We start from the raw sequence: 23,735 nt of genomic DNA, 5'->3' as shown, positions 1-23,735 counted from the left end.
CTCACAAAGATCTTATTAAATAAACAAACAGTCTTCTTGAGCTTACCCCAATTTTTTCTTCAATAAGTTGTCTCGCGTAATCAATCTGCTGAGTCGATCCACGAATAATAAACATTTTAAAGTTGGGATCAGCATTCGGAGGTGGGTTTCTCTGAAGCTCTATCCGTGCTCCCGACTGTTGGCTAATTGCCTTTACGGTCTCACCACCTACGGCAATCATCAAGAAAACTGGCATTAATCTGTCAAACATGGGTGTCATTCACATGTTCACTTGTTGATTAACTGACAATCAGTAATCAAACATTGTGTCGACACTTTTTAGTCAAAGCCGAGGAAGTGGTGTGAAATTGAGTGCTTAGCCATTTTACACAACAGTATCAGTGGCAAACACCCTCAGATAAGATATATCAGAGGTTAGCTGCAGGGTAAAGCCCCTAACACTATGCCCCAATTATCTGCCTTCACTTGAAGCTAAAATGACCATATTTTCTCTATTCCCCACAGGTTTTAGCTAAAGCAGACTAATAAAAGCAAACAAATTAGGAACAGGAGTAGGTTGTTCAGTGCCTCGAGCCTACACCACCAATCCATAAGATCATGGCTGATCTGACTGTGGACTCAACTCAACATTCCCACCCACTCCGAATAACCTCTGACCCCTTTTGTCAGTCAAGAATCTAATATAATCGTACAAAACAGGAGTAGAGCATCTCAAGCCAGCTAACGTGGTAAACCTCAGCCGGTCTGCCAGCATGTATTAGCAGAGTTAACATTTCCAATCAATTGACTCTTTGATCCTAATAGATGCTGATGGACCTGCTAAGTATTTCCAGCATTCTCTTATCTTGTTTCGGATTCCAGAATCTGCAGTATTTTGCTTATTTTACCTCAAACCGTGCTTAGGTGAATTAAAAGTCTCTCAGGTAGATCAGAACAGCACTCCCTGCACCCCAGGGAAATCTGTGATCAATATTTGCATTTAAAATGCCAACGTTTTGCTTGTGAACCACCTGAGAATATTGTATAATTATTCAACACTTTAACCAAATAAACAACTGGCCTTTCGTATCACATCAGAATATTTTTGCCAGCAAGCTTTTTCTACTCAAGTCATCACATGGCCCATTTTCAAATCCTCTCATCAATGCCAAAGAACAGAACCACATCCACTAATGGTTAGAATATGGAACTTGCTACACATGGGGCAAACAGCACAGGTGCATTTAAGGGTTATCTAGATGAGTATCAAGAATGAAGAGAATGGAAAAAAAATGAGAATAGGATTAGATGCACCATAAGCACCAACACACACATTTTAGGTTGAATGGCCAGTTTGAGCTGTTAACACTATGCAATTTAATTAGAAAGCGTTAACTTCAGTTCAGCAATTCTGTTCAATAGGAAAGCACTACACTGTCTTTAAAGGTATGTAATTATTTGCGCAGGTAATGCAAAACTAAAAAGAAACCAAGAGTAACTTTTTCATGACAACACATTACCTTTGCCAATGATGATGCCAGTCTTGCTGCTGGGTACTGTGAAAGTGAACTCTTGAAGTCCACCTGGAGGGCCCATATTCCAGTTCCCTTGGCCTCTCCCTCTTCCTCTGCCAGGTCCAGGGCCACCAGGACCTGGAGGCATGCCAGCCTAAAAGTGGGAGTGAAAAAACTTCTGAACCACTGCTCACATAAAGGCCCCAAATGGCAAGCATCCTAAAGGTATTTTCTAGCTATCAACAATCAATACAGTGTAGGTACAGATAATGAAAATTCTAGTCAAACACTCTTACGACAGACATTTAAATTGGCATGCTTAAAAAGAAAGCATTTGTAACCTAACCTCCACACTTCGTAGGAGGTCTGTAAGTATTTCTGCAGCATGCTGACATCTGTCTGGAGGGCCCAGGATCTGAGCTATTCTTTCTGGCGTCGTCCCATCATCTTGTGATAAAAAAATTGGCAAGTTTTTTTTTGCAACAAGAAAAGGCATTAAATCTTATTCCAATTGCAGAACAGTTAAGGTTGTATTAAATTCACCTGGCTTGAACTGAATCCTCACACCAGCATCATTCTGTATCTTCTTGATCATTTCTCCACTTCTCCCTATTACAATACCAACAGCAAATCGAGGTACAGGGACCTAAGAGAAAAAATAATTAGTATCTACTACAACAAAGAGGCCCTTTGGACAAAACCAGTGGCAGTTATAAATAACACTGCCAGATTTGCCTGTAAAAGCAATATACCAAACATGTCAATACAATAAAAATTAAACACAAGTCAATTGAAAATAACACGAAGATTGAAGCTGAATAATTCTTTGTTGCATAAATTACAGGCTGGAAAACATTATTTCATTTGCTTGGTCAGTGTGCCTTGTACTTACATCCAATGCTTCATTGGTTCCTCCCAAACGGGATCCATATTCATTGCGCTGCTCCCTAAAACCACCTTGGTCTCGGTCACGAATTAGATCCATCACCATGTCCTTGGCTTGCTGATGTACACAACAGAAAAACACTGAAGTTTGTCCTCATTTTCATTCATTGGTGACACTGTCTAAAAAAGGTGAGGAAGATAAGCTGCCTCGTACCTGTACTTTGAATGGATCTCCTGTTATGCGGAGGGGTTTGTCTGATCCTGTTGGCTGAGGTCCATCTTGAATCATCACCATCTTGACTCCTGCACGTTCCTATTTTGCAACAAAACAACTCCATGTACCCACCTTTGCGAGTTTAAATACCAGGTCTCAGCATTTACGAAGCAAAGACAGTAAACAGAACTCTTACTTGCAACTGCTTGATTGTTTCTCCACCTTTCCCAATAACAAGTCCAGCCTTGCTTGCAGGAATCATGATCTCCTGCACTGAAGTACCTGGTCCATCTCCATGATGCGTACCTGGACCAATTCGGCCTCTTTCAACTATTTGATCAAGTAGCCTCTTTGCAGCTCTGTAACATCGAATGTTTGAAGTTTGGGAACAGTCAGCGAAAGGGCAAGTGAAAAATCTTCATGCAAGTTTTAACTACCTCCCAATCTACTGAGAAATTTAAATGCAAGAACAGGGAGATAACTGGATGCATAACCACGTATGCAACCCGAACACCATGCATTACAATTATTCTGCAGGCAATGATATTATGGCATAGAGAAATCACTGACTACTTGGAGTACACTTACAGAATAGAATCAGGACTTCCTGTCAACATGCAGGATCTTTCTGGTAAACCACCACTGTCTGAAAATGAAATGCACATACAGTCAGAACACGTGGAGCCAGAGCGCAAGTAGAATAGAACAGCTAGAAAACTGGTTGGAAAATAACATAGAGATTAATGGTTGGTTGCTTCGATGAATGGAATATAGGAAAGATTTAGTTAGTGGCCCAAGTATGCTTACATTAACACTGCAATGAAGTTACTGTGAAAATCCCCTAATCGCCACACTCCGGTGCCTGCACTGAGGGAGAATTTAGCATAGCCAGTGCAGCTAACCAGGACTGTGGGAGGAAGCCCACGCAGACACGGGGGGGGAACGTGTAGACTCTGCACAGACAGTGATGCAAGCTGAGAATCGAACCTAGGACCCTGGCATTATGAAGCAGCAGTGTTAACCACCATAACGCCAAGGAGTATTTAGATGAGCACTTGAAATGCCATAGCATACAAAGCTATGGCCAAGTGCTGAAAAATGAGATTAAGAACATAAGAACATAAGAAATAGGAGCAGGAGTAGGCCATCTGGCCCTTCGAGCCTGCCCCGCCATTCAATAAGATCATGGCTGATCTGTCGTGGCTCAGTTCCACTTTCCCGCCCTCGCCCCATAACCCTTAATCCCCTCTCTTATCAAAAACCCATCAACCCGCTTCTTAAAAATATTTAGCGAGGCAGCCTCCACCACTTCAACGGGCAGAGAATTCCAGAGATTCACCACCCTTTGAGTGAAGAAGTTCCTCCTCAACTCCGTTCTGAACTGCCCCCCCTTTATCTTGAGGCTGTGCCCCCTAGTCCTACTGTCTTTTTTGAGCGGGAAGAGTCTTTCCACCTCTATCCTATCCATCCCATTCATCATCTTATACGTCTCAATGAGATCTCCCCTCATTCTTCTAAACTCTAACGAGTACAAGCCTAGTTTATTCAGCCTCTCCTCATAGCTCAACCCCCTCAACTCCGGTATCAGCCTAGTAAACCTCCTCTGCACTCCCTCCAAGGCCAAAATATCCTTGCGCAGGTGCGGCGCCCAAAACTGCACACAGTACTCCAGCTGCGGCCTCACCAATGCCCTATACAGCTGCAGCAAGACCTCCCTACTTTTATATTCAATCCCCCTCGCTATGAAGGCCAGCATCCCATTCGCCTTCCTGACCACCTGCTGCACCTGCAGGCTGGGTTTTTGCGACTCATGCACAAGGACCCCGAGGTCCCTCTGCACCGTCGCCTGCTGCAGTTTTTCGCCACGTAAGTAATAGTCCTTCCTACCATTCTTCCTACCAAAGTGGACCACCTCACACTTGCCAACATTAAATTCCATTTGCCATTTCCTGGCCCATTCACCCAGCCTATCTAGATCCTTCTGCAGACTCTCCACACCCTCCGCACAATTTGCCTTTCCCCCAATCTTGGTGTCATCAGCAAATTTCGACACCCTACACTCGGTTCCCTCCTCCAGATCATCTATATAAATGGTAAATAGCTGAGGCCCCAGCACCGACCCCTGGGGCACCCCACTAGTCACCAACCGCCAATCCGAATAGCACCCATTGACCCCCACTCTCTGCCTCCTATTTGACAACCAATCCTCTATCCACGCTAACACCCTACCCCCAACTCCATGTCCTCTGAGATTAGATAGATGCTTGATGGCCAGTGTGGACATGATGGGCTTCTCACTGTGTTGTAAAACTCCATGACTCTGCAGAGAACCATGGGCACAGATCTGGTCTCCATTTACATAAAGACTTGACAAATCGCAAAAAAGATTCACAAGGATGATACCACAATTAAGGGCAGATGCATTTAAAGAGATTATGGCAATCAGCTTAAATGCATTTAAGGGAAAGCTACATAAGTACATGGGAGAAAGAGAGAGGGGAACATGCCCTTCAATCAAAAGGAATCAAATTAAGATCTGGAGGACCAAGAACAAAATTATCATGTTTCGAGTAAACTAACAGTGTGTAATTCTAATTCTGAATGTGTTAACTATCTGTTTATTCCAATTGCTCTCTGACAATTTGCCTAGACGATAGCAGTATCTTAATAATAGCTCATTACAGCCCAACCAAAACTAAGCTTCTAATTCGATATCAATGCAAATGATTTAACCATAAAAAATTCAAGACGAACAAACTCTTACCAGGCGCAATCTGAACTTTACATCCAGACTCTTGCTGTATGCGCGAGATCTGTTCCCCACCTCGACCAATTACTAAAAGAAAAATACATTAGCTCCATCAAAATGCAGTTTTAAACCCTAGACATTCCACACATCTAAGTCAAATTTTCTTACGAACACAACTTTTCCACAAACACTATATTGCAACTGATTCCATGAAAAGCAAGTCGGTGATTCTCATCTCTTTCAATCTATCCTCTAGAGGAAAACCAGAAAAGCTTTGGATACCCCCAATGTTTGCAAACTCTATTCCCTAGTAAAAAATTGGATGCTGGAAGAGAAAAGAGGAAAGAGAATGCAGATGGTAACGGGAAACAGATAAGGAATGAAGATAGGTGTGAAGAGTGCATAAACAGAGAGGCACAAGTGAGGCAGCAAAACAAAAAACCCTAACTCAAACCTCAAAATGAGGAACGGAGTCAAGGTAATGGTGGGGGTACTGGAGGCTAGTGAAGAGTCAGGGTAGTGGTGGAGATGCTGAGGGTAGTGGTGGAGATGCTCAGGGTTGGTTAAGGTCAGGGTAGTGGTAGAGATGCTAGGGGATGGTTAAGGTCAGGGTAGTGGTAGAGATGCTGGGGGTTTGGTTAAGGTCAGGGTAGTTAGTGGTGGTTGGTGAAGAGATTGGATTTTCTTACTCTTATCTAGCATATATTTCAGACCAAGATACATGTGCCACACAAACTACTGAAACATTCAACATGTATTAACGACAGCAGTCTTTACTTTTCTGCATTGACTCAGAACCAATAGAATAACCTTTGACGAGCATACCTATCTGTCTCTAATACTCCATACACCGAGGTTCAAAATGCCTGTTAATTTATAGAAAGTTTCCATCAGACTTTTTCCCTCAAGCGTCCATAGAATTCTTACAGTGCAGAAGGCAGCCATTCAGCCCATCATGTCTGCACCGATTCTCGGACAGAACATCTTACTCAGGGCCATCCCACGTATTTAAAGGTTTACTTATTAGTGTCACAAATAGGCTTACATTAGCACTGCAGTGAAGTTAATGTGAAAATCCCCCAGCAATCTTTCGTACTGTGGGAGGAAACTGGAGCATCCAGAGGACAACCGTGCAGACATGGGAAGAATGTGCAGATTCCACACAGACAGTGACCACAGTGCCAGGTACCTGGTGCTCTGAGGCAGCAGTGCTAACCACTGTGCCATCGATGCCCCACTAATCCACCTAACCTACACATCTTTGGAGTGTGAGCACCCAGAGGAAACCCACACAGACATGGGGAGAATGGGCTAGCTCTACATAGTCATTGAAGGCAGAATCGAACCCAGGTCCCTGACACTGCGATGTAGCAATACTGACCATTGTGCTGCTATTAAGGAATTTCCTTTGGAGGTTTGACTGACACTGAGTTAACTGATCTCACTTGTGACAATGCTGGACGTGGGAAGGTCACAACCAGATCAAGTGAAACCCCGGAAATAGGATATGCACACAAGTCATGAAAGGAAGGCGTGAGGCTTGGGTGCAGTTTGTTTCAGCCATCAACTCTTCCTGCTCTGATTTAAGCAGATCAGAAGTTTGTTCTTCTTTATATTCTGACCAAAGAATGACCAAATGATTAATAAGGATGGAGAAATTTACAAGTACGAGGGAAAGCTAGCTAGAAATAAAGCAGATAGCAAGGTATTTAAAAAGGAAATGATTAAGTAAAGTGAACGTCAGTCCTCTTAAATGAGAATGGGGGAGCTCATAATGGAAAAATAAGGAAATGGTGGATGAATTGAACAGATATTTTGCATCCATCTTCACCATGGAATATACAAATAACCCAGGATTAACTGTGAATCATGTGAAATGGAGGGAAGAACTTGTAACATTAACAATTATAAGGGAAAGGTACAAAGAAAATTATAACAACTGTCCTGATGGACTTCACCTGAGGGTCTTAAAAGGAGTGGATGCTAGAATAGTAGATGCATTGGTTTTAATTTTCCAAAATCCCAGAGATGCTGGAACCGTTTCATCAGATTTGAAAATACTGAACGCGAGTCTTCAAAAAGGAGGGAGACAGAAAGCAGAAAACTACAAGCAAATTAGTTTAACGTCAATTATTAAGGATGTCATGGGGGACACTTCAACTCTCAACACAATCAAGCAAAGTCAACATGGTTTTGTGAAAATGAAACCACCTTTGACTAATTTTTTGGCGTTCAAACCAATATTTTTCAGGGGCTGTTGTGGAAAAGGTGGATGCTAAACTTGAACATCAGATGGGCAGAGGCAGGTGTTATTACAGAGGTAGAAGTTGAGAGTCATAGAGGAGAACCATAAGACATAGATAGGAGCAGAATTAGGCCGCTTGGCCTATTGAGTCTGCTCCGCCATTCAATCATGGGCGATATTTTTCTCATCCTCATTCTCCTGCCTTTTCCCCATACCCCTGATTCCCTTATTAATCAAGAACCTATCTACCTCTATCTCAAAACACTCAATGACCTGGCCTCCACAGCCTTCTATGGCAAAGAGTTCCACAGGTTTGCCATTCTCTGGCCATGGAATCACATGTTCAGCCAAGGGACCAGCCATCTGACTCAGCTAAAGACTGCAGCTGGTGATATTACTAGTCTGTATTAAAGGCAGGAAGTTTGCAGCAAGGGCCCTCAAAGATAGCTTCAGTCTTTTCCAAAGATAATCAAGGTTCAAAGATTGGATGTCAGGTAAGCAGGATGACACTGAAGCAGTGGAGGGGGTCAAGAAATCGAGCCACTTGTCATCAGTATATATGTGATATAATCAAAACTAAATAACTTATAAATTAACTTACTAAATCCAACCATGCCGTCAGGTACTTTGTATTCCTCTGTGGCTATTGACCTAAATTTTATAGAAAAATTCAGAAATTACCCAACAGTTTGTCCAGCATTTAGTTGTTTTGCAGTTTACAGCAGTCACTCTCCAATGAGTTCTCAGCCACTGCATAAAATCATAGAATGCCTACAGTGCAGAAGGCGGCCATTCAGCCAAACGAGACCACACCGACCACAACCCCATCCATCCAGGCCCTGGTTTCCCCAGTTATTTAATTTGTTATAGCACCAAATATGAGGCAGACAGATCAGCAACATCTCAGGTTTGCTTCATCTGATTTATATAGCTATCGTAGTAGGAGCTGCAAGAGTACTGAAAAATCAAATTCAATCAGGTTAGCAACACAGTGACTGCTACCAGAAACAGGGCAAATGCAGATATCAATCTGAGCAGAATTTTACTCAGCTGTGATGTCGCTTCCCAACGTTCCATACTCATACACCAAAGGCTGTCATTTGGATAAAGTTATGCAAGGGCAACCCCATCTTAACCAAAACGTCCACTGCTGTTGCGCAACCTTTATGATGCACATCTTTTAAAATCACTTGATTGAGTCAATTTATTTGAACTATGCAACAAATTAGATTGTAACAGAAATATTCTTGCTACCACCAGAGATTTCTTCAACCAGCTCCTTTTGCCCCCCCCTTCCATTTCCCTCTAAGGTCATAAAAACATCTCAAGTCCAGGGACCGTTACCTGCACCCAACAACTTCTGCTGCTAGATAGGACCCAGTCAATTCAAAATCAGGTGAGTGCATCTTTTAATATCATCCGTATGTACCAAACATTGTATTTCTTTTATTACTTTTAAATTTATTTTAAACATCATTTAATATTACTGTAAGCATTTAGGAATGTACAACTTGCACTTTACCTTTTTTTTGAAAAGCCAAGTGTTATCTTATATTTAGTGATTTATTTTATTTTTCAAGCCTAGAAGAGGCCTTTTCGCCCACTGTATCTGTGTCAATTTTCTGTAAGATCTCAGCTAGACTCACTCCTTTGCCCATAACTCAGTCTTGCAAACCTTTTCTCTCAAAGTGCTTTTCCAATTCCCTTGTAAAAGCCACAATTGTATGCACCCCAACCACCGCCTTAACTTGTGCATTCCACATCTTAACCACTCAACTGCTAAATAGGTTTTTTTCACTTATTATTTCTGGCTTGATCAAATACCATTAATCAGTGCTTTCCTGGTCTCAACCCTTCTGCAGAAGGGAACAGTTTCTCCAATCTATCCTTTCTGGACCCTTCATGATTGAGTACCACCAATGAAATCTCCTCTCAACTTTCTCTTAAGAATAACTTCAGCTTTTCCAATCTACCCACTCAACTGAAATCCCTCATTTTCTTAAATCCTTTCTGCACTCCCTTTAAAGCCTTCATATTCTCCCAGAAATAAATGTCCAGAAAAGAGCACAATCTTCCAATTGAGGCTGTGTCAGTGCAAAAGAAAGTTGTTCATAAATTCTTTGCCTTTGTAGTCTCCTTGCCTCTGCTTAAGCTTAAGATACTATGTGGCTCCACAGAGTCATAGAATCTCTACAATACAGAAGGAGACCAGTTGACACATTGAGTCTGCACTAACCTCTGAAAGAGCACTCTCCAGGCCCACTTCCCTGCTCTATCCCTGCAACCCCGCACTTTGACCATGGCCAATCCACCTAACCTGCACATCTTTGGACTGTGGGAGGAAACCCACACAGACATGGGGAGAATGTGCACACTTCACACAGGCAGCCACCCAAGGCCAGGATTGACCCCTGGTTTCTGGCACTGCCTCCTTAACTACTCAACCTGCCTTGCCACCTTCAACCTTTCTGCACAGAAACTCCCTATCCTGGCATCAACCTTTCTAATAGTACTCGTTATATTGCCTCACTTCATCCTTTCTATCAAAATGTACCACTTGTTGCTTCTCTGTAATATAATCATTTTGTAGCTATTTAACTTAAACAGTGATGAAACTATATCACACAGCGCTGGTTTTAATAAATCTTATCAAGTGAATTATCTAAGACACATAAAATGACATGATACATTCACAAGTATGAAGCAATATCTTACGATCCACTGTATAAAAACATAATTTTTTTTCCTACCTCTGTTGATGCATTGCAGCTAGCTGTGCTCCAAATGCTTGAAGAGGAAAAAATAAATATTAACCAACAATCTGTCAATCACTATAAAAACAGAAAGATAATTAAACATAAGAAAATGCATAGCATGAAAAGGTCAGTTAAATAACATGAATTACACTTGTATCGATTTTATGGAGCACCCTGCTTAGAATTTACATTAGGCCCATACAACCTAACAGTTCTGTGGTTCTGTCTATGCTCCACACAAGTCTCTGCCCGCCATATGTCAAAACTATGTTTGCATATCATTCTTTTTCACTTCACATGCTTGTCAAACTTCCCCATTCATGTATCTATTGTATTCATCTTCAGTACTCTGTCGTAGGTTCCATACTGTAACCATTATCTAGGCAACATTTTTCTTGAATGCCTTATTGGCTTCATTGGTTCTTAGACTCTAGTGGAGACACAATTTCATTACCAGTTTCTTAATCATGCCACTCTTCAGCTGGCAAGTTTCCAACTGAGTGACAGTGCACGCTGCATTTATACAGAAGCACCTTGCAAAGTAGACAGCTAAATGCAAATATTTTTGCTCATTAAACTTCCAGTAACTCAGTGCAATTCATCCGCTCACAGGAAAAGGCAACACAGTAGGTAAGGCAAGACTGGCCTGACAAGAGTGACCATTTAGTTAAAAGCAAGAGAACTCTGGTCAGAGGATGTAGGAAATTGAAATTCCATGATCTTCTCACTGTAAGAACACATTCCTATCTGTGGGATGTTGCTGTGCACAAACTGGCTGCAGCACTTTCTACAATACCAATGGCACTTCAAAAGTACTTCATTATCTGAAAAGCATTCTGGGATCCCCTGAAGACATAAATGGATTAGACAAAGACTTTTTTCTCTCAACTAATTAATGAAGCATACAAAGATAGAAACTTAGACAAATTTTGTTAAAGCTGGAAGACAAAATAAGGCTCACAAAATGAGTTGAGAGCCTTATTTTGTAGAACACATTTATTCTCACTGAGGAAATGGAATTCAGGTCAGATGAAAGACAATACAGCAGAGCACTATGTAATTGGAGAGAGTTTTCAGAACGCGTTGGTACAAAGGGATCTGGCTGATCTGGTAATCACAAAACATTAGTACGCAGATACATCAAGTGATTTAGGAGGCAAATCGAAAGTTGGCATTTATTGCAAGGATAATGGCATACAAAAGTAGATAATGGTGTATAAAAGTAGCAGTGTTGCTACAATTGTACAGGGAAGTGGCAAGACCACACGTGCAGTACTGTGTACAGTTTTAGCTTCCTTATTTGAAAACAGATATAATTGCATTAGCAATACAGAGAAGGTTCACTTGAGTCATTTAAGATATGAATCCAATACGAACTGTTATTTCCAAACGGAAATCAAATTCTCGAACTATAATGGTTGGATTCTTATTTTGTGAACATGACTTTGGTGAAAACAGTGGTGGCCCACAAATACATTATTTTAATTATTTTTAAACCTAAAATTACTTTTTAATGTTAATGTTATAATGACCGTGAGCTGATTTTCAGGATTTCTAGTTTTTTTTCCCCGCACACTGCTATTACCCGGACATAGTTGTGATGCTATTTTGTAAACTAAGTGGCAGAGCATGTTCAATCAACTCAATCTATTTTGGGAAAATAGATATTCCAATGCCTATATCAAAAGACCTGCAAAAGGTTTTAACTAATTTAAAGTTTTAAGTACATGATACTCCCATAATAGAATCAAGGGAAGGCCATTATACCCTTGTATCTGTGCTGGCATCACTTCTTCAACAGCAGCAATCTAACCTAATGTGATTCTCTTAACTCAAGTGGTTTGTACATACTTTGGATACATATATCAGAATTATCTGAAGTGCTCACATAAATTTTGTTCAGAAAACAGAGGGAGTAACCACTTAACATTCATAAAGAAAATGAGTGGGAAAGAATCCCATCCTGATATGATTGACAAAGACAGAAGCTTCTGCCGGAATAGCACTACTTACGGTCATTCTGTGCGACCTTTTTGGTATCTGGCTGATCTGCAAAACAAAGAATTTTTTCAACTGATGCAAATAGCTGGTCAACTGCACCACAGAAAACACAATCACTGTGAAGAGGCCAATCAACTTTCATCTTTAAAACAATACATCAGCCAATAAATTAGATTAAGTGAAAATTAGTAACTTTGAAATAAGAGAGTTGGAGATTTTAAATGGCTTTATGTCCCAAATAACAGAAAAAACATTTTTGCATTACAAATGAGTAGAATCAAGCAGTCATGAGAACCCTTAAAAGGTGCAGGCAGCTCTAAAAGCAGTTTAAATATGAGGGTACAAAAGATAGAAACTATAACCAAATGATAGCCACACTTATATCCAAATGGTAGCAATGCACTTAGAGTTTATTTAAAAACTATGGGTCCGACCCAGGGATCTGAGGGTCCAGCTTGGGATTCACTGCAATCTCAAACCAGGTTAAAAAATGCTATAGGATCAGGAGGCCCACAAACTTGAAGTTTTTTTATGTTCCAAGAAAGCCCTTGTACCCACACACAAAATTTAGCAGCCAGAAGCAATGTTCCACCAAATACACTTAGCACACTCAGCTGGTGATCTCAGTATAAATTGTAATCATCCCCATAAAGTGGATACACACAGGTCAAGACACAAAATGGTGCACTACCAATCCCAGGACCAGCATCTCACTCTTACTGTCCTAGGAGATTTTCCTTCTCTCTACATCAGGTTTGAAGAGCAGCTTCAGTAACAAAACTGACAAAGAACTCAAAATTAATGCCCCCACAGCTCTCTAGTTTGATCGAGTTTCTGTAACAGGGGAAGGATGGCCCTACTATGAGAATTTGTCAGCATCTTTCTCCAGCACAAGAAGTGTTGCAAATTAGAATAAAGTCTATTCTGATTCTTATACTTTGGGAAATGTAGGTGGACTGAATCAGATTTATTGAAGAAAATTAATTATTTAACCACAGAATTGCAATATTCAATAAAATAATAAAAGCAAAATACTGCTGATGCTAGAATCTGAAACCCAAAGAGAAAATGCTGGAAAATCTCAGCAAGTCCGGCAGCATCCGTAAGGAGGGAAAAGAGCTGACGTTTCGAGCCAGATGACCCTTTGTCAAACCTTTGACAAGTTACTGTGAAAATCCCCTAACCCCTAGAACATAGCACAAATCATTAAAAATTAAGCACCATGTTAGGCCAGTGTGCAAACTGGTGACTATATTTTTACCCATGTATTACCTGCCAGCATCAGAACACCATCACCACCGAAATTATTGCTATGTCCATCAAAGCAAATCATTTCCCGCCTTCAAAACAGAAAGTGCCCCTCCTAGTGCTTGCTCACTTTCACCTTTAGACTTGCCCAACAGTCATATCTACACATTCAACAACAAGTTACAACGGCTGACTTGAGTGTCACCAAGACTCCTCCTTTGGTTAAAACTGTTATGTTGCTAAGCAAAAAAGGCAAGAAGATTGTGCACTGATCCTGAAAATGACCCCCCAAAAACTCCAGAGCAAAGAATGAAGAGCTATTGTGAAATGGAACAATTAGGTTCTATTTTGCCTTAATCTTCAAACTGACCCCTAACAATCTTTTGAATCAAGAGTGAATAAAAGCTATTATGACATTACAAAGAAGTAGATCGCAGTGAATACTCTCACAGCAGAATGAATGGTGCAGCCTAACTAATTATGGCAAAACTGAAGAAGTCCAGCATTGTTCATAGATTTCAGAAATTTGAAAGTAAAAAATTAATGCAAAGCAACTGGCATCAATGTGGAAGATGCCTTTTCCACACAGCTAGAACAAAATCATTTAAAATGTTGACCTGTGTGGATCAGGCTATTTGTGCAAGTGTCACTGATGGGATAATCTGAATTGCTCCATCTTTATGAAACCTTAGACCTCTAAAATGAGTGCACCAAAACAAATACTGCACAGTAACCCCCTTCACCTCCTGCAGCAAGTATAACTCTGAAAATAATGCAAGTCCTCATTCCGTCATAAAATGACTGAATTTTGACATAACTATCCATGATGCACTTTTTATTCTTAAAGGAGCTAGTTATTTGATGTCATTCCATCATTTGCATAAACATATCAAGTCAAATTTTAAAATTGCTTATATGGTAAATCATGATTTACCAACGATGATTCTCCCCAAAAAGTAACCCATGATACAATATCAGATTAAACCTATTGATGAACTTAAAGAGGATAAGATAATTTGCCACGACTCACCTCCATCTTCCAGAGGCCTTTTTTGTCCACCGTATCCATAGTCAGACGTATTTATTGGTGTTCCTGTATCCCCTCCAATTTTTGCTGCAATCTGTAGTAAGAACACAATCAAAGTGTTTTTAAGATGACACAAAATCATTTCTTCCCAACTCACAGCACAGTTCTAAGGGTGCCAGAAGCCATTTAGAGATGGTGAATCCCAAGTGTTGGTGCGCATGTGGAGGAGGCTGGTAATCCAAAATATAGGAACTTTTTGCTCCATTAATATGGCACCGGCTCAGGGGTGAGGGATAAATGTTGGCCTTGCCAATGGCGTTCAGATCCAATGAAGGAATAAACTAAAACACCAGTTGCAATGGTAGCAGGAAGTAAGGGGAAGGGAAAGGAATAAATAATGGACACAAAGGAATTAATCTCCAGCCTTAGTGCTTTTCTTTTTCACCAAATTTTGATTTTTTTCTGTTAGAAAGTTAGAAAGGTTAATAATGGGCATTTTGCATTGCACTAATTCCACTTCCAATGTAGCAACCACTGTAGTTTTTCCAAATAATATTCCAAATGAAAGTTAGAAATATCCACCAGCACTAGGGACTGTTTTAGCACTAAAAGATCCCCTTTCACAGGAAAGAAGCTTGAGCCTCAAAACTGAAAATCTGTGCTTTTGATGTAGACCAAAAAAATCTTATGAACCACAAAAGATGCTTTAATGAAGATCCATTGCAAATTGATATATCCACAAACAGGTGATACGCTCACAAACAGGTGATGTGCTTAGACTTCCTTGGTGATAATGAAGATAAATTCCTCTTTAGAACAATCACTTTCTGCTCAATAATACTGGTGCATCAAATAAGATGTTGAGAATATGCCATGCTCTCATATCAGCAAGCATGATGACATATGGAAAGATCGCAGAACAATGGCTATGACTGCAATTTCATTAAACTGATGCAAGACAAACTTCTCATCCCCTACTGCATGTGCGACCATGGATCTACTGCTTCTAAAAGCACTGTGACCTGTGACCAAACTGTACAGAAACTAAGCAGATGTAGGCTACAATCGCAGTTTCTGAATGAATGAATCATAAATGCTAGCAAATGGTTCATCACACCATCTACTGGCGTGGATTGAACATGACAGCTCAAATCTGGACATTTTAGGAGGATTTAATGGATTATCTAGCTAAGTTATTGCAATAAAAGTAACTCAATCCAAGTAACACATTAAAACCCTATTTCCAAGTCAACATTTTGAACTCAACCACTGTTTTTATGAATGAAAACCGTTTTTATTGCAGCACTGTAGTATGTTCTGGATTTCTTAGCTTGATTTCTTCCAGTGGTGTTTGCTGTGACTCCTTACACGTAAAGGTGATGGAAAAGGACAAATAATTGCACTAAATGTAATGCAAGAACGAGTAGGGCATTCAGCCCCCTTGAGCATTCAATAAGACTGTGGTCTCAACTCTACTTATCAGTTTGCCCGACAGAATCCTTGACTTTCTTAACTATTAAAAATCTATCTAACTCACTCTAATAAACCAACCTCCACTGCTCACTGGGAAAGAGAATTCTACAGATTAGCAACACTCTAGAGAAAATTCTCCTCATCATGGGTCTTAAATGGGAGACCACATAGGACGGCAGGATTTTTCAACTGCCCTCGCCCCAAAGCCAGAAAATCCAGCCTGAGGTCAGTCACAGGCCTTTGTATGGTTCCCCCCTCCCCTCCTATGATTCCCATGGCAGGTGGGACGGGAAACCACCCCACTCCCCCATGTTTAAATTGTGCCCTATAGTTCTAGGCTGCCCCACAAAGGATAATGGTGCCACTGGAAAATTGTACACCCATAAAAGTGCTTCTGGATGTTTTCCTTTCTTTCTATCTCCAGCACTTCACTTGCAAGGACAGAGAACTGAACACTCTCAAATCAAAAGCTTACTTAAGGTGCTGAATACCTGCATACCATTTCGTGGAAAAACTCTGTTTACCATTTCTATTTTTCACTACATACGTGGTGCTGTCAACACCATAACATCTGATTTCAGATGTGGTGTTAGCACACACTAGCCATTTCATAGCTAAAGCCAATCTCAAAAAAGTACAAATGACTAATCTCATTATTGATTTATGCCTGAATGCCAAAGTTGTTTCAATATCAATCTTTCAGGATTTTAATCGCAAAAATTCTTAAAATGCCAATTAAGTTCATAAATCTCTCGGCTGTAAATGCACATGCTTTAGAAGGAAGCACTTGAGGCAAAAATATGAGGCAACAATGCAGTGCTGCTGTAAATCAGAGAATGTGACATGTTTGCACTTGTTAATTTGTTCACAGCAATTCCACTTCACCAGATAAATTTGAGCATATTTTTGGGAAAATTCTCACTTATAGTCACAGGCTGGATGCCAATACTTGGTTTGTACTGCAAAAACACTGGCCTCAGGATGAGTTGGGGCAGTGGTATTGTCACTGAAGTAGTAATCAAGAGACACACATATCATTCAAATTCAATAAAAATCTGCAATCAAAACTTTAACGATGACTATGTTACCACTCTCTATTGTCATAAAAACCCACCTGGTTCATTAATGTCCTTAGGGAAGGAAACTTGCCATCCTTACCTGGTCTGGCCTACTTGTGACTCCAGATCCACAACAATGTGGTTGGTTCACTCTTAAATACCCTTAAATGACCTCACAAGCCACTCAGTTCAAGAGCGATTAGGAATAGACATGAATGGATAAACAAAAATTGATCCCAAATCTACATTTTTTCAAAGTAAAATCTTTGGAACAAGAACTGGTCTTTATATCAATGTCTTTGCCATGCCATTATAAAGCAACCCAAGACACTTCAAAGAAAATTAAACAGAGCCATAACTGAAAATTAGAGCAAATGACCAAAAACCTGATTCAGAAGGTAGGTTTGGGAGAAGAATTTGAGTTGCCATCTGTAAACACAGTTAATCAATAGTTTAAGTGGGAAATGCTCAAGAGGCTAGAACTGGAGAAGTACAGACATATGTGGGCTTTCGGGTTAGGGAGGAGCCATGGAGATATTTGAAAATAAAGATTACATTTTTTTTTAATTGAGGCATTGCTTAACCAGGAGCCAACGTATGGTCAGCGAACACAGGGTTAACTGTGAACAGGACTTGGTCAGTTAGGACACGGGCAGCAGAGTTTGTGGAGGGTAGAAAGGGGAAGGCTGGCGAAGTAGTGTTGGAACAGTTACGTCTAGAGATAACAAAGAGCACAAGAAATAGAAACAAGAGCAGGCCATCAGGCCCTTTATGCCTGCCCCGTCATTCAATCAGATCATGGCTGACCTACGCCAGCCTCAGCTCTCTTTTTGTGCCATTTCCCCAGGGCCCTCTATCTCTTAATCTATCAAATATTTATCCACCTCTACTTTAAATACATGTAATGTTCCAACCTCCACCACTGTTTGAGGCAGAGAATTCCAGAGATTCACCAGCCGTTTAGCTTGTAATCATGCCCCCAGGTTTGTGATATAAATAAGGGCTTCAGCATTAGGTAATCTGAGGTAGGACAGTATCAACTGATGTTACAAAGATAGAAACAGTCTTTTAATGATGGCATGATCATGCCCTTGGGGTAAAAGTAACATCAAAGTTGCAAACAGTCTGATTTAGCCTCTGATAATTTCTAGTAAATGTAAAGTGGTTGGGGAACAGAGCTTGCGGCAAAGTCCCAAGTCACTGACTTTGATCTTTTCTATATTCAGCTGGGTGAAATTTCAGCTCATTCAGTAGTGTTGGACAAAAGGTCTGACAGTTTTGAGACAGTGGACGGGTAAAGGAGCTGATAGTAAGGTAGAGCTGGGTACTGTCAGTACACTGATGACACTAAGAGGGAGCATGGAGAAAAAGGAAGGCGTAAAGGATAGAGCAAAAACAGAAAATGTTGGATAATTCAACAAGTCTGATAGCATCTGTGAGGAGAGAATAAAGCCAATGTTTCACGTCTAGAAGGCCCTTTGTCAGAACTGACAAAAAAGAGAATCAGCAGAGATTTATAGAATGAGGATGGAATGGGGCAAAGAGAATGTAAATCAGATACAGAAGGCTGAGAAAGGTGCTAAAAAAATGTCCATTAATTGATAAGAATGCTTGAATGGCAGAACAGAGGTGCAGATTGTGAAAGGACTGCCTGAGTAATGTGGCAGTTGCCCTGAAAGGGGGAGTGGGGAGAAAGGGAAGAGAGCTGGAATGGAAAGTGAAGGTGAGAAAGAAGGATGATAAAATGGATAAATAAGATGAAACAGAACAAAATAAAATAAATGGAAATGAGGTGAAGGTGCAGGAGAGAGTTCATCCTCTGAAGTTGTTGAACTCAATGTTCAGCATCCACAGTATTTTATTTTCATCTTAGAGTCAAAGATAGGATCTGTTTCTGAGCCCAACCTGTCCAACTTTTCTTCACAGGGTAACCCATGTCCCTTTCCAGGAATGAGTCACACAAACTGCATCTAAAGCAATTATATCCTTTGCAAAATAAGGACACCAAAATATACGTTACTCCAAATGTGGTGCTACCAAAGGCCTTTTATAACTACAGTAATACATGCCTTCTTTTATATTCCGTATGTACCCCAAAGAAGTCCATGAGCTCCGGTCACTTGCAGGTGAGGATGGAGACAACAATAATTGACATCAGCATGTGTATGTCAATTGGAGAACTTTTCCCACACATCAATAAACAAATCACTGCTATCATGTTCACTTCACAGCCTCTTGTGTCAGGTCTTTATTAAAATGTTTTTGAGATAATATAGCTTTTGAACACACCTATCATACCAGGAATGAACTGAGAGAAACTGATTATTTCTGGTTGTTGAGCGGTGAAGTAGGGACAAGGAAAAAACTACCAGGATGTGGAACAAAATGCAGGAAAAACAGTGAAACTGTAGAATCTAGTTCTAAGATTAGTAGTTAAGATAGAAATTGTTCACATTCAAGACAGAGGAAGGAACGGAAGGTACTGTTGCTAAGTTTGCAGATGATACAAAGGTATCATTGAGGAAGCAGCGGAGCTGCATGAGAACTTGGACAGGTAAGGAGAGTAGGCAAAGAAGTGGCAAATTGAATACAATGTGGATAAGTGTGAGGTTATGCATTTTGGGAGGAGGAATGGAGGCACAGACTATTTTCTAAATGGGAAAATGGGAAATCAAAAACACAAAGGGACTTGGGAGTCATTGTTCAAGATTGTCTTAAGGTTAACATGCAGGTTCAGTTAACAGTTAGAGAGGCAAATGCAATGTTAGCATTCATGTTGAGAGGGTTACAATACAAGGGCAGGGATGAACTTCTGAGGCTGTATAAGGCTCTGGTCAGATCCCATTTGGAGTACTGAGAGCAGTTTTGGACCCCATATCTAAGGAAGGATGCGCTGGCCTTGGAAAGGGTCCAGAAGAGGCTCACATGAATGATTCCTGGAATGCAGAGCTTGCCGTATCAGGAACAGTTGAAGACTTTGAGTTTGTGCTCGTTGGAATTTAGAAGGATGAGGGGGGATCTTATTGAAATTTACAAGAGACTGCAAGGCCTGGATAGAGTGGATGTGGAGAGGATGTTTCCACAATGGGAGAAACTACAACCCGAGGCATAACCTCAGGCTAAAGGAACGATCCTCGAAAACAGGGATGAGGAGGAATTTCTTCAGCCAGTGTGGTGAATCCACGGAACTCTTTGCTGCAGAAGGCTGTGGATGCCAGGTCATTGAGTGTCTTTAAGACAGAGATAGATAGATTCTTGATTGATAAGGGCATCGGGTTTATCGGGAAAGGGCTGGAGAATGGGGATGAGAGAAAAAAAAAATCGCCCACAATTGAATGGCGGGGCAGACTCAATGGGCTGAGCAGCTTAATTCTGCTCCTATGTCTTATGATCTAAGATCAATCAAGTATTTTGTTAGGTGGAGGATAAATATCAGTACACATTTTGGGGTGCAAGTCAGTATCTTGTGTAGCTTCCTCCATATTTTAAAAGTTGACAAAGAGGAAAAAACAGATCTGTAAGAGTAGCTTTGGGCTAGAAGTCTGGCTGTGCCTGAATAACTACATACTAATTTCTACCATGCATCTAAGTTGAGAATAGTAGACAGAGTGAGTATTTGTCACCAAATATTCCAGATTATAAAGATGTGAGCTTTTTCTAGTTTACCAATTCAATTGGATTTGAAATGTTGTGCATTAGGTTGCCACATAGCCAGCAAATTCACATCGCTGTGAAGCTGTACAGAAACAGAAGCTCCTTCAACTTGCTCCCCCATTTTTATCACAAGGGGAATGGAATGTACAAGTAGGAAAGCTTTGCTACAGTTGTATAGGGAGTTGGTAAGACCACATCTGGAAATATTGCGTAGTTTTGGTTGCCTTTGAGTTGAGAAGAATGAGCAGTGATCCTTTTGAAACAAAGATCCTGAATGAACTTGACAGGATAGATGCTGAAAGGATACCCTCTCTTACGAGAGGGTCAAGAACTCAGGAACATAACAAGTTGTCTCTGATTTAAGACAGATAAGGAGAATTTTTTCCTCTAAGGATCGATCATTCTATGGAATTCTCTTCCCAAGAGCAGAGGAGACAGAGTCACTAAACATTTTTAAGGACAAGATCCATTCTTGATTGACATGGAGGTTCAAAGATTATAGGGAAAAGGTAGCAATGTGGAGCTAAAGCCACAATCTGATCAACTATGATTCTGTCAAATGGTAGGGACCAAAGGCCTAATCCTGCTCGTAAATCTGTGTTTCTGTACTTTTGTAAGTATTTGATGGTGGATCTGTAGTTGAATCCTGTTTACCAATCCTTGATCGGCCTCTTTGCTTGAAATAAAAATCCATTGATCTGTTTTGAATAGACAAAGGAAAAGTACCCTTTGGAAAAGTGAGGGTGGGAGTGAATTACATCACCCTTTCTGAACATTGAAGATCCTAATCAGGAAGAGTTATTCTGCATTCATTCCTTTTGTCATTTAGGTGTTAAAGGCATCAAGGCGCTGGTGTTTTTTGTTTCTTTATGGGCCATAGAAACGATTTCCTTGTTGAGACTGGATCGCCAAAATCACTTGGTGGTTGCATTCAAACTTGAAGATCAGACTTCACTCTCTCGGGGGCGGGGGGGTGGGCGGTGGTGGTGTTAGGAAGTGTGGGAAGGAGGGGATTTTAAATAAAGAGATCAGCTCCGGATCCGCCATTTCGTTTAACATGTATGAAATCGGGGTAGCAATGCCTCCAGCCATTAGGTTTTTTTGTGTACGAGCCAGAGGCGGGCGGCTGCAGTTTAACAAAGAGGGAGTGAGGTGATTAAGTGGGGGGAGGGGTAACATGTGCGTCCCTTCTGTAAAAGGCCCAGACAGCCCAGAAAGGGGCAATGGTGCAGCTCGGAGTTAATAAAGCAGCGGGGGAGGGATATCAAAGCCGCCCAGGGCTGAACAAGAGCCCGGGACGGTGCAGAGTGACGGGCAGCCGCGGCCTGGTGCTGAGCTGGAGGCCTACCTCTCTATTGTTGAAGCCGTAACCACTTCCCCCAGCCCGGGAGCAGCGGCCCCATTCCCGGCCGGAGCCCCGGTACCTGTCGGCGGAGCTCGGACCTCTCCCTCTCCCAACCCTCCCTGCACTCCGGCCGCTCTGACCCACCTGCCGGGCCCGCTGAAGGGCGTCGGCGAACGCGTCGTTCTTGAAGCCGCCGCCACCACCGCCGCCGGGGGCACCGCCGCCGCCACTTCCAGCGCCCGCACCGCCTCCCCCCGCTCCGCCGCCCGCTCCGCCTCCTCCTCCGCCGCCGCTGGCTAAGGCGTTGGGCGGCGCCACCGCTGAGTACTCGGCCATGTCCGGCTGCTTGCTGAGGGAGAGAGTGCGAGGAAGGAGCCGCCGCGAAGCCGCTGCTGCAAAATGGCCGACCCGCGCAGAGAGAGAGAACGCGAGGGAGCCGGGGGATACTCTCGCGAGAACTCCAGGAGGAGGCGGGGCTACCTCCACGGGGCGGGGGTGGCTGCCTCGGGATGGACGCGGCGTCTTCCACAGGTGGGCGTGGCTGCCATCGGGTGGGCTGGCCTCTTCCTCAGCGTGGGCGCGGCTTCTTAGAGTAGGCGCGGCTTCCTTGGGATGGACGGGGTTGCCATCGAGTGGGCGTGGCCTTTTCCTTGGGGTGAAGGTGGGAGGAGCGCCCGCTTCCACAAGTGGGCGTGGCCGCCTCAGATGGGCGTGGCTTCCTTTTCCGAAGGGGCGTGTCAAAAGTAAAATATTGCAGATGCTGAAAATCTGAAACAAAATCAGAGAATGGTGGAAAATCTCAGCAAGTCTGATAGCATCTGTGGAGAGAGAATGGAGCCAACGTTTCGAATTAGGATGCCCCTTCTTCAGAGCCTTTATGATGTTTGAATAACTACCTCCTTTTCCCTCTCTTTGCCTTTCTCTTCAAGGAAAGCTGTGTAACTTCTGCAATATAGCTCCTTTACTGTTCTTCCTCATCCTTGGAAACATAGAATTCCTACAGTACAGAAGGAGGTCATTCAGCCATCGATTCTGCACCGGCTCTCCAAAGAACAGCTTACACAAGCCCATCTCCTGTCCTCTGTCTGTAACCCTGCACACTTACCATGGCTCTTTCCACTTACCTACACATCCTTGGACACAAAGGGGCAATTTCACACGGCCAATCTACCTGACCTGCACACCTTTCAACACTAAGTGGAAATTTACCATAGCCAAATCCCAAACATGCACTTACAAATTGTCATCCAGACTCAAACATTAGCTCTATTCTCTTTCTGCAGTCAGACCTGCTGAGATTTTCCAGCATTTCTGTTTTTGATGCACATCTTTGGAATGTGGGAGGAAACCAGAGCACCTGAAGGAAATCCACGCAAGCACAAGGGGAACATACAAATCATTCAAGTGCATCATTTCTGCACCCCCTCCAATGCCTTCAGCTCTTTTCTGTGATCAATGCGCTATATCAGCCAGTGAAGTGGCATAGACTTTCACAACACCAAAGCTCCCATATTAAAAGAACAAATTGCAATTTGAAATCAGTAATTCTAATTATCATCTGATTTTTGTACCAGGAAACTATTCGCA

The 23,735-nt window shown here is 41.8% G+C and overlaps 1 protein-coding gene across 8 annotated transcripts in view; it reads right to left on the bottom strand.

Annotated features, from left to right (window-relative positions):
- fubp1 (far upstream element (FUSE) binding protein 1) overlaps positions 1-22,567 on the bottom strand; it is a 42,035-nt gene extending 19,468 nt beyond the window's left edge. For all 8 annotated transcript variants that reach the window (XR_013887829.1, XR_013887828.1, XR_013887830.1 and 5 more), the window contains exons 1-14: positions 22,293-22,567; positions 14,622-14,712; positions 12,356-12,391; positions 10,337-10,373; positions 8,188-8,237; positions 5,357-5,428; positions 3,181-3,238; positions 2,789-2,951; positions 2,593-2,691; positions 2,386-2,496; positions 2,037-2,139; positions 1,840-1,940; positions 1,500-1,647; positions 47-207 (exon numbers count right to left, since the gene is read on the bottom strand). Coding sequence is in view for 3 of the 8 variants with exons in the window: in XM_080195141.1 (XP_080051267.1) it covers positions 47-207; positions 1,500-1,647; positions 1,840-1,940; positions 2,037-2,139; positions 2,386-2,496; positions 2,593-2,691; positions 2,789-2,951; positions 3,181-3,238; positions 5,357-5,428; positions 8,188-8,237; positions 10,337-10,373; positions 12,356-12,391; positions 14,622-14,712; positions 22,293-22,484 (1,422 nt within the window). In the remaining 5 variants the exon portion in view is untranslated. The remainder of the gene's footprint in view (positions 1-46; positions 208-1,499; positions 1,648-1,839; positions 1,941-2,036; positions 2,140-2,385; positions 2,497-2,592; positions 2,692-2,788; positions 2,952-3,180; positions 3,239-5,356; positions 5,429-8,187; positions 8,238-10,336; positions 10,374-12,355; positions 12,392-14,621; positions 14,713-22,292) is intronic.
- Positions 22,568-23,735: the final 1,168 nt, after the last annotated feature.

Source organism: Carcharhinus amblyrhynchos, chromosome 9 (assembly GCF_965287045.1).
Source record: "Carcharhinus amblyrhynchos chromosome 9, sCarAmb.v2.hapA, whole genome shotgun sequence".
NCBI classification, from domain to species: domain Eukaryota; kingdom Metazoa; phylum Chordata; class Chondrichthyes; order Carcharhiniformes; family Carcharhinidae; genus Carcharhinus; species Carcharhinus amblyrhynchos.
Note: the sequence above shows the minus strand (reverse complement) of the source record. Positions and strands in the feature narration are given on the sequence as shown.